At 42.2% G+C, this 15,984-nt stretch overlaps 1 protein-coding gene across 4 annotated transcripts in view; it reads right to left on the reverse strand.

Annotated features, from left to right (window-relative positions):
• sema5ba (sema domain, seven thrombospondin repeats (type 1 and type 1-like), transmembrane domain (TM) and short cytoplasmic domain, (semaphorin) 5Ba) overlaps window positions 1-15,984 on the reverse strand; it is a 129,393-nt gene that overhangs the window by 46,366 nt on the left and 67,043 nt on the right. For all 4 annotated transcript variants that reach the window (XM_069533398.1, XM_069533400.1, XM_069533397.1 and 1 more), the window contains one exon: window positions 15,587-15,632. In XM_069533398.1, the coding sequence (XP_069389499.1) occupies window positions 15,587-15,632 (46 nt within the window). The remainder of the gene's footprint in view (window positions 1-15,586; window positions 15,633-15,984) is intronic.

Consider the following 15,984-nt stretch of genomic DNA (forward strand, 5'->3'; position numbering starts at 1 on the left):
AAAAAGAGTATTTTCCTCTGGATATCGACTCTGTGAAAGCCGCTGCTTGTTGCTCAGGCTGTGTTTCAGTGCATATCTGTTATCCTGCACGTCTTTGAGCTGATTACCCAGAAACCAGATTTGGAGAACCTGCACCCAGTGCTTCCAGGAAGTAAACGCCTCAGCTTCCTGTGAGGCTTTCTCGCCCATTCCCCTACTCTCCAGAGCTGTTTAACTTTACTTTAACTACTAAATGCAACGACAATCAGGACCGAAGACACTAACTCACACATCTTCAATATGTCGTTTTCTTCCATTCAATATTAGTTTGGTATTATACAACAGTTTGATTCATTTGCATTTGCGTCCTCATTCAAATTTTAGTCATGGCCTGTTTTTGTGGATTCGTTGTGTTTGTTTTGTAGTTCTCTGGAATTTGGTAACTGGCCAGCTGCTCACTTATTTGATTATTTTGATTAATTCAAAATGTAATATCGAGTTATCTCTCGGGAAGGAAAAATGTTTTTTTTTATGTCGTTAATGTCTTAAACTAAAACCTTGTGGACTCGTGTTTTCTTCCGCACTCTTCTCCTTCACTTCACTGCAGGCTCCTCTGTGGAATGTTACTTAACCACTGAGACAAGGGAGTAAAACATAAAAATAAAAAATCTGTATTTTCACCCAACACCTCACCTTACTGCTTTTTTCCTACAACTCAGAAGGGATCCCTGTTTGTTATCGACTCTGTGCTCTTCTCTCCATCTATGCTATCTGCTATTTTAGGTAATAACCCACACCCAACGCTCACACATGCACATATACACTCACAACTTGACAATATGGCCAATGTTGGCACAAACTGGTGCCCAGGTGGTGCAGAGAAGAAACGGTGCGCAGCAACACAGGAGTGAACACCACTGGCTGCGTTTTCAATCGTCTGACGCACAAACAGAGAGACTGATACTGTAAAACCCACATTACATACACTGATAATTTATTTCAAACATTATCTAAATCATTGCTCTATATCTAAATTCTGTCGACGATCTTCAGAAAATTGTGTTGACAAGAACGGACAGACACACAACCACTGGCTGTCTTCCACACATTTAATCTCCGCAGCTCTACCTTCTATCTTCTGATGCTCAGGAAACTCCAAACAACAAACTTGTAGCTCAACAGTTGTGTATTGCGTTGTCTTGCCAGCAGCTTTGTGCCAGCGGTCAAGGCTGCTGCCGGGCCGGAGGCATAGAAATGATTTGTGTGACCTGCATACACAGCAAACTACACCAAAGTGACGCGCAGGTGGAGAAGCAGGATTGATTCTTTATTTTGCGCTGGTTCTTCTTGTGTTCTTCTGTCGGTGCTCATTACAAATATTTACTTGTTTTCTAATTATTTGTGTTTTCAATAATTCGTTTTTTACTGCCCAACATCTCCACTTGCATCAGCAGCCAGAACAACAACCTCAGTAGTCAGACGTTTCTTTCATGCAGTGCCACAGAATTTGTTGTGCAAAGCTTGAAAAGTTCTATGTGAATACAAATTATAATTACTGATATAACAGAAAGGTTTGGACAGGATTTCATAACCCCAGCCAAACAAAATGCAAAATGACATTTAGTTTGAAGCAGCTTTAAAGAGAAGTTCAGAGCAGAGGAACACGAGCCAAATGCTGCTGAACTGTAAATGAACCATGTCATCACACACATCTCACATCCTCATTTCATTCTTTCAAACTGCTGACTGCTGTGAATTTAATTAATTTGTAAACTACGTGTTCATTTGCATTTCACACACTGACAATACTGACGATTATTAAAGAGTTACTGGAGCACCGGGACTCACAGGACAGGAAACGGATATTGAGTATCGAGTTCGCAGAGTTGACACTGGAACAAATATTAAAAACAATTCTCACACTGGCTGAGATCCCAGGCCTGTGGATTGACGGGACTCATTTCTGCGCAGACACACACACGACAAATTCAAGCGTTATCACTAAATGTTCACTCTGTGGAGAAACACAGCTGAGTGCAGACACCAGCACAGACTGACAGCAGCAGGATACACACTCATTCAGCCATGAAAACTAAACTTAGGGCGACAACTTGTGCACTTTGGTACAGGAACAATTCAAGTGTTAAGTATGGGTACGCTATGAAGACCCTCTCTAAAGGATATGTGCACGGATACGTCTGTTATAAGCATGTTCCTGTGTGAACCTGCTATAATTATTGATCCTATAAATTATGGTTGAGACTTGTGCATTGCAGCAGTCTCCTAATAATGACAGATTTCCTTTATGTTCTGGAATAGAATGTATATACTTGTTTTCTATCTATCTATCTATCTATCTATCTATCTATCTATCTATCTATCTATCTATCTATCTATCTATCTATCTATCTATCTCTCTCTCTCTCCATCCATCTTCCTACCTGAATATAAACTGAAAACGCTTTGTTCATTACTTTTCTACTTACATGCAAAATATTGCTGGAAACTACACGAAACCTTATTCCCATATACGACAATATGATTCGATAATCCCATCGTAACTGACTGCAGAGAAATGTTCCCTCAATCCTGGACATGTACCGAACAAATATAGAAATGAGAAATCACAACGGAAACTGGAAGCTGTTTTCCGCTCAGATGTAAAAACGTTAAGTCGAATACAACGTGTGGTTCAGTGTGTGTCTGCCCACTCACTGTGCTGCTGCCTCCCACTCACTGTAATTCCACATTAGGGAGGATGGCAGGTGAAAGCAGACAGTCTCTCCAAGAGCAACCAACCAGCACGGTGGATTTCTGCTTCTGTTCCACAGACACTTACTGTACAGTACACACCCACACAGGTACAGAGGCAGGTAACACACAGGCATGTGCACACAGTCCTTGTGTTGAAGCACAGCATGTACACTCAGGGCCCAGTATTCAGTTTCTATTTAATACAACATTCATCACTTATTATTTTGAGCATACATGACTGTGCGACATCAAGAAGAGGAACTAATGTTGTTTTCTACTCGTTCTTCCATTTACTGTCTGTGAATAGTCAGTCGATAAGATAGCGTCTCATCATTTCGACTCCCTACGGCTTTATTTTTAGATATTGAGTCATCGCTTGCTAAGTTACTATTTTAAGAATGTTTTTCATTATAATGACAAACAGGGTTTTTTTAAACGAGCATTGGTTATTGTTTTGTTAATTGTGATGGTGTGTTCAGGTGCATCGTTGAACTGAAGAAATTAAGCATTTAAAGGTCCAGTGTGTGAGATTTAGGTGAAAGGGATCAATATATGTTCTCACTAGTGTGTATTAATCATCTATATGAAGAGTTATTTGGCAGCTACTAATACAGAGATGTTCCAGTGTGGGAAGAAGGATCGAAGCTAAAATGACTCTGTACATGTATGTAAACATGCAGGAGCCGGGTCGCACACATATTAGAGACGGTTCTTCCCCCTCAGATGACCGGCAGAGCCGCGGCACATCACAGGGTGACAAGGCGCCCCCGTCTCGCTCTCAGCTCTGCGGCTCAGAGAATATCCCTCCGTTCTCACAAAGGCCGCATCAATAATTAAATCTCTGGCCAAATTGCAGCATAGAGATAAATGAAGAGTGTGAATGAAATCAGCGATGACTCATCAAACTCGGGGCAAGAGAGAGGGGCTTGATACTGTGGGCGAATCAAGGGTATGAATATCTCAGATGGTCGGTTTAATGTCCGTCCTTTGGCCTTTCATTCATTTTGATCCCCGGCTTTTTCTATGAATCCACTCTGCCCTTCAGCGATGTGAGCACTGGAGCTGGATGTGACATGTTTAATGCAGATGTGAAATCATTCATATATATATATATATATATATTTAAATATATTCACACTGACTCCACCAGCATGAGAAAAGGTTGCCGTTCCTCCTCTTCTGAAGGAATCTGACGCGTCCAACCAAAACACCTAGAATAACAGCCACATTTATTTCTCTGCGGGTGCATTGGGATGTTGATGAGGGAGTTTACATAAGTCACTTCCTGTTTAAATGAACAAACAGTGACAGTCGACCTGTTGACCCCACAGGTCAGATCTGCTCTCCCGGTCGTGATTCGCCACAAGGGAGCGACGCACACTGGGACCAGGCAACAGATAAACCAGCTGGTCCCTCCTGTTTCACTGTTATTGCAGGTTTGCAAAGGCACATTATGTTTAAGTACTTACAATAAAAACTTAAAGTACACTCAGGTTTCACTACAAGGTATTTCAATAGTCGTTTTTGGCTTCACATCTAAAAGAGATTCCTTCTTCTCCATCTTTATAAACTAAGGCTTTGTTCAAATGCCCATAATCACAGTTTAAATTCTGTTGGAAGATTTAAAAGATATCAAATATTCCAGGCTGAGTTTTTGGGGAAATATGACAATGATCCACAAGAAATCTAGAATATTTCCATTTGAGGGAATAATGAAAATCATTGGCCACTGCCCCCAGAGGCTAATTTGTCGTCCGACAGCTGATGTGCTCTGAGATTGAACCAATAGATTAATTCCAGTTGTATATCAATGAAAATTCTTTAGTTCCAGTTTCTCCAGGGTGATGATTTGTTGCTTTTCAACAAATCCAGACATTTGAATACGTCACCTGGAAATCAAGATGATCAGTTTTGATATTTCAAAGAAAAAGTGATTGCAAGTAATTTGCAAACCCTTAATGAGGATAATCACCCTTGATTCTATTAAAAGTTCTGATTCAATAATCCTGAACCCAGCTGGACCATTTATCAGCAGTTGCAGGAAACAATATTCACAAAGATGAAGTGGTTTCAAGTGCGTAGGTGTAATCACCAGTGTACATAACCAAGAATAACTTTATTAACCCTTATTTACAGAAATAAATAGATTGAACTGCCAAGAGAAAAACACAAGTGAAACTACACTGTGCAGTTTTCTCCACATTCAGTCTGTATCCCACCGCCGGGCCTCACATCTGATACAGACCATCATGTTGCACTGCAGGACGCTGACCTGGGGCTACTCGTCATCATCCGGCTGTGGGAGCCAGAGACCACAACTCAAACAACCCTCAACACAAACACCACGTCAAGGACAAATCCCAGGCTCCCGACTCACAGGGGGGGGATCCCTCCTGTCTCAGATCTTCTGGTATGTTCTCAGGAACCAAACAACAAACACAAGGACTAGTCCCCGCACTCGCAAACACGAGACACAACGGAACAGAGGTGACCCAGAGTGAGTCTCGCTCGGGTAAATATCAAGACCACCGCTTTGAGTCGAGTCCTTTCATATCTGGGGGATAATGGCCGATGAAATTGGGCAGCTCCGGAGGGGAACAACCAAGAGCTGTACATTCAGAAAAAAAAGCGTAAACAAAAAAAGTCCCTATTGTCCCTTTCCACAACCCCAGTGGCCCCCAAGGATTTACAATAAGGGCAAATCAATCAGAGGGAAACGCTGGACTGTGCCCGGACACATGGAAGAGTGCAGTTGAACAGCAGCACACCTGCAGGGCAGCAGCGAGGCCTTGTGTGCTTTGGAGCTTGAAGAAATTCAGGCCGAGTGGTTTTCACTGGACTGAATCCTGCACGTCTTCCAGTCGTCTCGCTCTACGTCTTGTTTTTACAGCGACAGAAGACGATGGTTTGGATTTATCCGCTGTCTGACGTGATTATCGCCATCACTGTTATGAACTGGCTCAGATTAAACCCTTTTGAAAACCGAATGAGTACAGAGAAATAAAAACATAGAAGTTCTGTTAAGATCTAGTTTGAAAGTCATGACAGAAAAAGAAGACAAATCGATAAATCTAAGAATGAACAACAATTACTTTGCTTTAAATGCGTAAAACTTAAATCTGACCTGAGTAGCATACGTGTCACTGTTTTACTTGTGGGACTTTCCAGCGTGAAATATTGACATTCACCAGAAATCACAATTCTTCTTCTTCTTCACCGTAAAAACAGTATTTGCCTGTAGCAGTCTAGCACAACTACTGATTTAGATTAAGGCAAATAAGTGATTTCAGGGAGAACAGAATGTAACTTTTAGATTTGAGTGAAACTAGTTCACATTGAAGAAGCGGTATCGAGTAGGTACATAGATTCATGTGCCTTCATTTTCAACGGTATTTGAGACATTTCTGATGTTGTTATCAGAACAACTCAAACAACTGCAGCTCCACACCAAATATAATCTCCACCTGTGGACAAAATGTCACCAGCTGAAGCCTTTTGATTTCTTCATCAGATTTGGAGGATGACGCGTGTACGGTGGTCGAGGAGAAAACGAGTCGAGACGTGTGGACGGATGAAGGCAGCAGCTATGTGGAGATCCAGACAGTAATGTGGTGTCTACATTCCACCTCCACGCTGCTCCTGTTTCATCTATGTTGGGGTTATCTGATGGACTGACGAAGACCTCTCCTCCTCCTCTTCTTCATCCTCCTCTTCCTCCTTCCATCTCCTGGCTTTGCTCTTCACTGACAGGTTTATTTCAAGTGATTTCACCATTTGTAGTTTTTACAGTTCTTGTGTTTGTCTTCTCTTACACATACAGTATGTGCCATTTGTTCAGAGTGAGTTTTCTTTCTTTGTTTCTTTGTTTATCACACACTTGTGTTTCAAGGCCTTTTGCAATAAACCCCCTCATTCAGTTTTATCTTGCTACTGCAGGAGACAAAATCATTTTACTCTGTTCTTTGTATCACACTGTGAGAAAACAGACGTTTTTTAGTAATCCAGCCGACAACAATCAAACGGACAAAACATAAACATAATCTCCTTGATGGATGTAATAAAAGCTAAAGTTTGCATTTCTACAGAGGAACGTTCTGGATGAGGACATTTGATATAATGATTTTTATATTATTAAATCATTACCTGTGTGCACTATAATCTTTAGGGACTTTCACATACCTGTAGAAGCTAATCATGAATTTCCTCAAGATATAAAATGAATGTCTGGTGCTTCACATGCTAACCATTTCATTATCTGGTAAAATACAATTTCCATTTAATTATTTCACGGATCAACCTTTTACAAGACGACTGAAAACAAATGTTTGAGCAACAGCAACTTAAATAAACCACTATCCACGATTCCAACAAACAAAAGCTGCACATTTATTTCCATTTTAGCAAAACTATGGGTGTTTGGAGCGTATTGAGAATATGGACAGACTACTGAGAACAAGATAAAGTGACTTACATTTAAAATATCCTTTCTTGGCCCTCATGAATCTTTGTGATGGTTGGAATATATTCAACCAACCGGTTTCCACACAGACTACAGAAGCCGTCCTTCTCCAGCAACCTTTCAAACCCTCGGGGGGCAAAGCGTCTGATGCTAAAGCCTAAGTAATTGGAAGGATGTTCCTTTAAACCAGTGATATATCAATCACTTCCTATTTTGTTTTCCTATCTACAAACCCCGCTGTTCTTTTCGTACCCAGCACAGGGAGCGAGATGCATGAATCCTACAAAAAACTTAACTGTCAGCTCCTCGCTGGATTTGTTTCTCTTTCCACTTCACTTTCCTGCCATTCTTAGTCTTTCTCCTCTTATTCCCATCCCATATGTCGTCCCTCTCTGTCAATGCTGGTACTTAAGCTCAGCAGGAGAAGTGAGGTCAGTACATCTGTGACCTAAGTGGGTGATACAGGAGTTACATTCCCCACCATCTCCTCACAGAAGAACGCTGGAGCCTTTTATACCCCCACATTGTTGGATAACTGCGCAGCTGTGACTGTATATGACAGAAAGGATAAAATAGAGCGAACTTAAAAGAACACACATCGTACTTTCTGTAATTATGTGACAAGTGGCCTTCCAGCAGCAGTGTGTAAAAACATTTCTTCGTGTAAAAACCTACAGAGCGTCTGACACAGTCTGACGAGGCCGACGACGTCGACTACAGCGACTCACAAAAAGCCATTCAGCAAAAGACAAAGACATTCAGCACCATCCTGCAGCTCTGTTGTCTTGTACAACTTTGTAAGCGGGAGACAAATCAATAGTCTATCTCCTGTTAGTGCCTCGCAACATGTGGAAGAAAGAAAGAGCCATCTAAACGATATCTGCTCCTGTTATTTCTCTTTTGCTTTCAAAGTGCAAAAGCAAGGAAGGAGCACGCGTTGATCGTTCACTCCCATCTCAAAACACGAAAAGTTTGCAGATCAAAAGTTCGTCTGATTTATTTATTTATTTTTCCCGTGACAGCAGTGGAAATGATCTTGTTGCACATCTGGCAGATCTACATCCAAATACAAATAAACAGTGAGAGACGCAGATGACAAAAACAGAGCGTTTGCCTCAGCTCCCCCCTTTCGCCTCCCACCCATCTAACACTCTCCCACTCCTCTGTTTTATCTCTCTCACACACACAGACACACAGACACACACACACACACAGACAGACAGACAGGGACACACACACCCACTTCCCCCTGCTGTTTTGATTGCGGCGGTGCTCAGGCCGACCAGCACATCAGTGAAAGAGAGAGAGAGCGAGAGAGCGAGAGAGCTCTGTCAGTGGGCACTTCTAGGACAGAGCATGTGGGTGGATTGCAATCAGAACCACTCCCGGAACTCCATCTCACAAAAAAAAAAAAGAAGACAGGCCGAGGGAGTGAAGGGTTTAAAAATGAAACGAGAAGGAGGGTAGAGGACAGACACGGAACACTCTCAGACTCTGCAGCAGCATCTGATGTTCAGACTTTATCAGCTGCGTCTGAGCAGGACGCCGCAGCGGCCCCTGTGTGAGGTGGCTCTGTGGGTGACGATGCATTCGTTGTGTGTCAAGTGCAGAAGTGAGAAATGATGCCTGTTTGGCAAAAACACCTTTAAAACACTCGGTACTTGTTGTATTCATGTGTGATTTGTGTTTGAGTGATCTCCAGAATAAAATATGTATGACACAACTTGAAGGGATATTTCTGGTCTGACTCATAACTTGTCAATGAATTTCTGAAGACTTGGATGGCGGAAGCATTTCTACAAGTTTGACATCAAGTGGTAAAAGAGTCAGACGGCTCTTTGGAGAGATTGTCTGAACCCGTTCCTTCAGAGACTAGAAGGGTGCTTGAAGAGCACATATCCTGCAAAAGCTGATCGGCCACTTTATGTCAAAAAATACTTTTATAGCTAAATAAAATACATATTCCTGGAACTGCCTGTTTTGTTTTTCCAGAATTGAATGAATTCTTCACTGGGTCATGCAACACCTGTCCCCTACATTTCATTTCGGTTCTGTAGTTAAACAGTAATCCTGATGAACACCAATGAAACAAAACCTCCTTGGCAGAGGTAATATAACTGAGTATAATATATAATACTATAACTAAGTGATCACAGCTACAGTGTTATCAGTGAAATTTAAACCATTCATCTGTAATGGATTTTGACAGCAGTTCAAAATACTCATGCTTACATTTCATGCCCATGAATCTGAGCAGAGGAACTATAATGTTATTATAGACGATGGTTTAGTTGAATCATCATCCCGCCACAGTTTTATGATGATACTTGTTTTTAAACGCAACATGAAAGATCTCTATCCAAGTGTTTATGCAATGATAATGCAATCATTTTTTTTATCTGCTTTTCCTCCACAAAAGAACAACACAGCAGGGAGGAACGAAGACGTGTCTGTGAGGACATTGGACGCTCTCCACGGACACGTCGTGTGCGGGTATACAGCATCCCAGAAAAAAACACTATTTTCTATGACTTCACAGAGAGACAGATGTTTACTAGAGAAAATTCCCAGTGAGAAAACTTGGAGCTGGAGAGGAATGAAAGCTTGTCACCCCCCCTCCTCACACTCTGATATTCACTCATTGTCATTCGTCTTCATCTCAGCTCCGCAGGTGTGATTTCCAGTGTTGTTCTCTTGGTCTCGGCTTGTGTTTTTCATTCCATTTCTTCCTGTTATCTTTCCTGTCGTTCATTTTTTCAGCCCCTGGCTACCTCCTTATCCCTGGATCTCCTTTTCAGAGACGTCTCCCTCCCCCTCAGTCTCCTTCTCCACTGATTGCCTACACATTTATTCCTCTACGCTCGCCTGCTCACTAATGGCCGCGGCAGGTGTTCTCCCAGGTGCCTGAACACAACAGCCCGGGCTGAGCTTTTAAAAGTCCTGGCATCAGCACCTCGGCCCCTCCCCTGGCATGGTCTGCGTTCAAAAACTTCTGCCACGGAAACACTGCAAAGCTGACATCTGCCTCCAAACACAAACAGACACACATTCATTGTGTATAAATGAAAGAAAATGCATCCAGCCCTTCATCTACGATGCTTCCAACCAAACAAGTGGTTGTTCTGGCTTCAGCCGTGTGATGAATCAGTCTGGGTCGACCCACTTTGTCTGTCTTTGATTACCCGAATGGATGACACAACAAAACAAACAATCCAACACACACAATATCTAATAGCTTCATGCAGGGGAGAAAAGCCGACACTAAAAGGGGGGGGGGGGGGGGGGGATGGCGATGGTGACAGCGGTGGGTGGTTACAGGCCCTGATAATGGCTCTGTTGGAAAGCCCAGGACAACCAGTCCCCACAGATGAATTGGAGAGAGCGGAGAACGCAGCAATGTGTGTAATCCACCCTCTTTGGTTTGGCTTTTCAATCAATCAGCAAGTCCTTGTATAAATGGCCTCACTGTGACTCTCACCTGTTCTCAGCGGACAACCTTTATTTTAAGGTAAAGCCATTCAAGCTTTCTGTCCCGCGGGGCCGCAGCTCCATTTCTTTACGGGTCGACTTGAGCGGAGCCGCTGCACTAAACTTTCAGGCTGGCAGTTGATGGTGTCGTCAAAGAAGGTCACATCCTTGACTACTGAATGCAAGTACGCAGTGTACTTAGCATTTAAGTAGTTGGAGTTGTGAGTGCAGTGTTGTAAGGTGACTGACAATAAAGATGCGCTGCCCATTCTAAACCTGCCCGTTGGGAATGGGCTGTTTTCTTGGTCTGTGATGATGCTGGTTGCAGCTTTTCTTTCCGAAACTGCAGCAGTGATCTGCAGTAATTGGGTCGTGGCGAGTAGAGAACATATAGCGTTTCCAAATCTCCCCACCAAATTCAACACTGCACTTCCTTAGGCCCTTTACGAGACACATGTGGAGTGTGAAGCTGGCAAGATAAACGGTTCTCAAGACACGCGAGCAGCAGAAGCCGATTCTGTCGAGATGACTTTTCCGATCCAGTGTGGACCAGAACCCGAAAGAACCTGAGTGGTCTGTGACTGGCTCAAGTGAAAGTGCGGAGCTGTTTCAGAACACAATCAGTACCCCCATAGGAGAATTAATTGCGCAGCACAGCAGTACAGTTAATCTTTAGCGTTTTTGGCTCTAAACTCACCCCCCCTGCAGCACAGTCTCCCTGCAGAGCCTGCACAGGGAGATTGGGAGGAGATATCTTCTGCTCAGGAACTAAAGAATCAAAGCAGGATGCTGGGGTGGTGATGGGCTTGATTAAAGCAAAAGCCGCAGCACTAATGGTTTTGGAGAAACTTGCAGAGGAATGACGAAGGTGCATTGCTAAATTTATGTTTTGGGTAGGTGTTGAAGAGATGTCAGAAAATAGAAAGCCTCACTCACATACTGTGAATGTGTTGTCATACATTTCATTTCACTAAAAGCGCAGTGGGATCGAGGTATTCAGTACAGGAGCAAACACGTCTTTATCACCTGAGTGAACTGAACCATTAGCAACCGAATCAGCAGCTTTTTAAAAGTGAAGCGATTGAAATTTGTGACATTCATCTGTCGGCTCAGTCGTGACACGTATTCTGGTTTAAAGCTTTGCTGTAAAATCCACAGAACCATGACTCTGACTCAGAGAGTTGGTTGATGAGCTCCATAACATGAACCACATCAAATATACAAAGATTCAAGGCTATAATGAGGACATCACTGCATTATGAACTGTAAAGTCCAATTACTACTATAGTTTGACATTGGCTTTTATATTTAAAGTCCCAAGATTCAAGCCCTGGGATGTCGGCTGTGACTGCGTTTAGGATAACTGGTTTTGACGGATCTTTGCATTGACCAGAACGAGATGAATTATTCAAATAATTAGTCAAATCCACCTCTAACATATAAAAGAAACTGGATTTGTACTTTTCTGTAACCGTGAGATATCCAGTCCACCTATTCCCACAACACAACACAATTCATTCTCTCCTTTTCACAATGAAATGGACGCCGACATAATTTCCTGGCAACGTTAATTAAAGAGCTGAGTTGGGATAAAGAAAACCCGAGCTGAGCACCATGAGGGAGCGAAGACGTCTCATCTCGGGTTTGGATTCAAACAAACAAATCCAGTGCGAAAACAGCCCTCGTCTCTGACAGGTGGTTTGGGCTGTAAAGCAACGATCAGTGGTTCAGGAATCGAAATGCCTCGGGGGAATCGAGCCTTTGATGTCGACGCAGAAGCTCGGACGGGCAAGTGGGAGATTTGGGTTTGTTTTCCATTTATAGTTATACAACAAAGGAAAGGGAGTATTTTAAGATGCCGCCCTCCTCCGTCTCTTTGGACAGCTTTCGTTTACTGGCAAATGAGCATGGGGGGTGCAGACCCTCCTCCCTGCTTCGTTGGGCCGTTTGTATAATGTTCACATTGATTTCAGCCTTGGCATCAAGGATGACACCTCCGCATCGGGCCAGAGAGGAGAAGGATCAACCTCATTTATCCCCAAAGCTCACAATAAGCTGAGGATGTGTGTGGGCGTGTGTCTGAGGGAGAAAGACACATTTAGAGAATTTAGGCAGCACGCTGGCGTGCATCTCTGTGCACATTTACTGAATCTGCATGTAAGTCGTGTGTGCGTCCTGCGTGTTAGAGCGATGTTGAGATAGCAGATGTGTTGTAGAGCTGCAGAGAACAACACAACCGGGGTGAAGACAAATGAAAAACCCTCATAAGTCAACTTCTCTCCTGCAAAACGAGACAACTAGGACACGCAGACAAAGGGCGCATTGACATCAGCGGTGACACACGGGTGGCAGCTGTACACATCATGTCATTCACTTGTGGCTGCGGTGAAAGGGGACTCTGTCACACAAAGTCGTGTCTGCTGAGCTTTCATCCATGTGGGAAATGTGTAAAATAATGCAGGCTGTTGTTCGTGAAATTATAATGTAACCATTGCTTCTTGTATTTTGTTTAAATGGTTTCAGAAAATAGAAAAGAGCGGTTACACAAGCCGGTCAATAAAAGACTCAATCACGAAAGAACAAGTAAATGGATTTTTCTACATTAAGCAAACATTAGAAGTTATCGAACAGAAATGTAATTCATGCGAGAATCTAACAAATTGATAGTGTTTGCCCTCCGGCCTTTCCAGCCCAACATTTCGCTATCAGCGTTTATAATTGCAGATTTGAAGACTTCCATTTTACAACATAAGCAATGCAGAAAAGCTGTGGATTTATTTTTACATTTTATATGAAATATTATGAATTCAAGTTCTATATATTTGTTTATTAAGTGATACATCAAATGTTGATTACATTTCTTCGTCATTAGGGTTTCACAGGGACATCTTAGGAGTCACTGACTTCCATTTTAGCTAATATATTGGGAATTGAAATGTTTAATAATTCTGATTCATCAGTCAGGCTGAATTTTTCACTATCTAACAACACACATTTTTCTCATAATATAATTTAATGCAGCAACAAGAAATTCGTTTTCAAAAGATCTTGGAGAAATAAAGTTAAACACACAACATGTTCTTAGTGAGCATCATTTCCCTACTACGAGCTAAGCTTTGGAAACATCAAGGTCACAAAGTCACAATAGTTAATGGGCTAAAACTTGCAAAACCACCACTATGGACTTTTAAGCTGCTGCAGTGGTTTTGTTCCATATCTCTGCAATTTCTTCTGTAGATTATAAGACATAAGAAATAACATTAGTGATAACAGCATCAGAATATATAATTCCCTTTACATAGCACCAGTGTCAAACTAAAAAGGAGATCTAAAGACATTTGAAGGATGGAACCTGTGCACTGAACTGTGCTGTATAAAGGCCGCTTTTCTTTTCTCAATGACAGTGATGTACCAGTTTAGATTACATGGTCCTGCAGAGAACAGGGGGTTTGTCTCATGAGATGTCTGATGCAACATAAAGCAACCTGTGCCCCGGAGCTCACACTCCCGGCTACACCAATGCTGCTTTCCTGCACAGCGCTCACAATATCATTATACACCCACAGGCAATGGACACTCAGAGATAAATGTGTTTATTCTGTGCAACACGGAGGATGTTGAATATTCTTAGCTCAGCATTCGGACTCTTCTCCTAAAGCTTATTTTACCTGTCATGGAAATAAATATCAGTCATTCACCAGTGGTTTGGTCATATCTGCGAATCTGTATGTTTGTAGTTAACCGCGGATATAAAGCGTCACCGACAGAGACTTCAGTTTTGCTGCCTACGTGATTTGGTGATTTGACCCCTTCCGAAGGTCGTAGAAGCTCGGGGGTGGTACCAATGGATCGGGCATACCCACATTAGTTCAGATGGAACCAACTTCCAAGTCTCTATGACCTTCAGAAAAAAGGTTACTTAAGAATAACTTGATCTCCGACGGGTTTTCACCCCTGCCCCAACCCTACATGTGTTATTGACATGTGACGTCCTGTTAATCCGAGCAACACAGCAGGAGGGATCTGATGCAAACACGTCAAAGCAATCAGTCGACAAGGGCCTCAGATATTTTCCACTGACGAAACGTCCATTTATCGTTACCAGGGAAGTCTGGGATTTCAAGGCAGCAAATTTCATATTAAATATTTTTTTTCTTTTTGCCATTTAAAAAAAGCTCATTACAGCAAATATTACTTCAAGATGATGAACACCACAAAACAAAGGTTGTATCTTCAGAGCAAAATCGAACACTTGACCACAAACATTCTTCTAGAAAAGACACGTTACCACAGGATGCAGTGAGAGTTTGTTTGTCACACACACACACACACACACACACACACACACACACACACACACACACCAATATCTCACGAACCTCCTTACTTCATTCAAACCTCCTCCAGAACCTGAACTCATCCTAACCCTGACCTGCTTATACATTCAAACACACATGCATACATTGTCTTGCTGCCTTCCGTATTGCATCTATGTTACAGAAGCCCCTAAATTTATTGCAGTAATAAAGTTTTATTATTGTCTGAGTTTCAGCCTGTAGATTTATCCCCTAATAACATTCCATGCTACATGAGCAGCTGCCTTTAAAACAAAAGTAAGGCAGAATAAATGTTTATTATTCTATATATATATATATCTCACTATATCAAACCATAGATCAACTTTTAAAGTAGTTTGATGACTCAAACCTTTGAAATAACAGAACAACGTCCTCGAACAATGGATCTCTATCTCAAAACACACAACTGAAACAACTGGACCGATGGTTTTTTTGGGAGAGATTCTCCATCAGTCTGTGATCACCACAGTTCAGCACGACAAAAACAAAATCCGTCGGACACAGTGACACAACAATCAGGAAAAACTGAGCAGAGAGAAAAGAGAGAAACGAGTCTTCGTCTGCCTACCTGTACCAGCGACATGTTGCTGAGGTCCAGTCTGAACAGGTAGTTTCTGGATTGAGGACAAACGACAGGAAGACAAGTGAGTGTGTGCTCAGTTTGACCTTTATCCAGAGAAATGTGTTAAATGAAGTGTCAGAGCAGAGACAGACGATTTTAGCTGCTGTCAAATCAAAGCAAAGCTGATTGGAGGATGTATTCTAATTATCCTTCTGTCATCTTAGTTTCCTTTAAGTCGGAGTGTGTGTTTTTGTCATGCATACTGGATATAATTTGCATTTGTGTGTGTGTGTGTTTTTAAAGAGAGATCAAACCAGGTCATGAAAATGTGTGCACACATAAATACAAGATTGTGACATGACGCATTTCTTCCAAATTCATCCCTTCTGCCAAATCCAAAGCCT

The sequence above is a fragment of the Paralichthys olivaceus genome, chromosome 10 (assembly GCF_024713975.1).
Source record: "Paralichthys olivaceus isolate ysfri-2021 chromosome 10, ASM2471397v2, whole genome shotgun sequence".
Lineage (NCBI taxonomy): Eukaryota > Metazoa > Chordata > Actinopteri > Pleuronectiformes > Paralichthyidae > Paralichthys > Paralichthys olivaceus.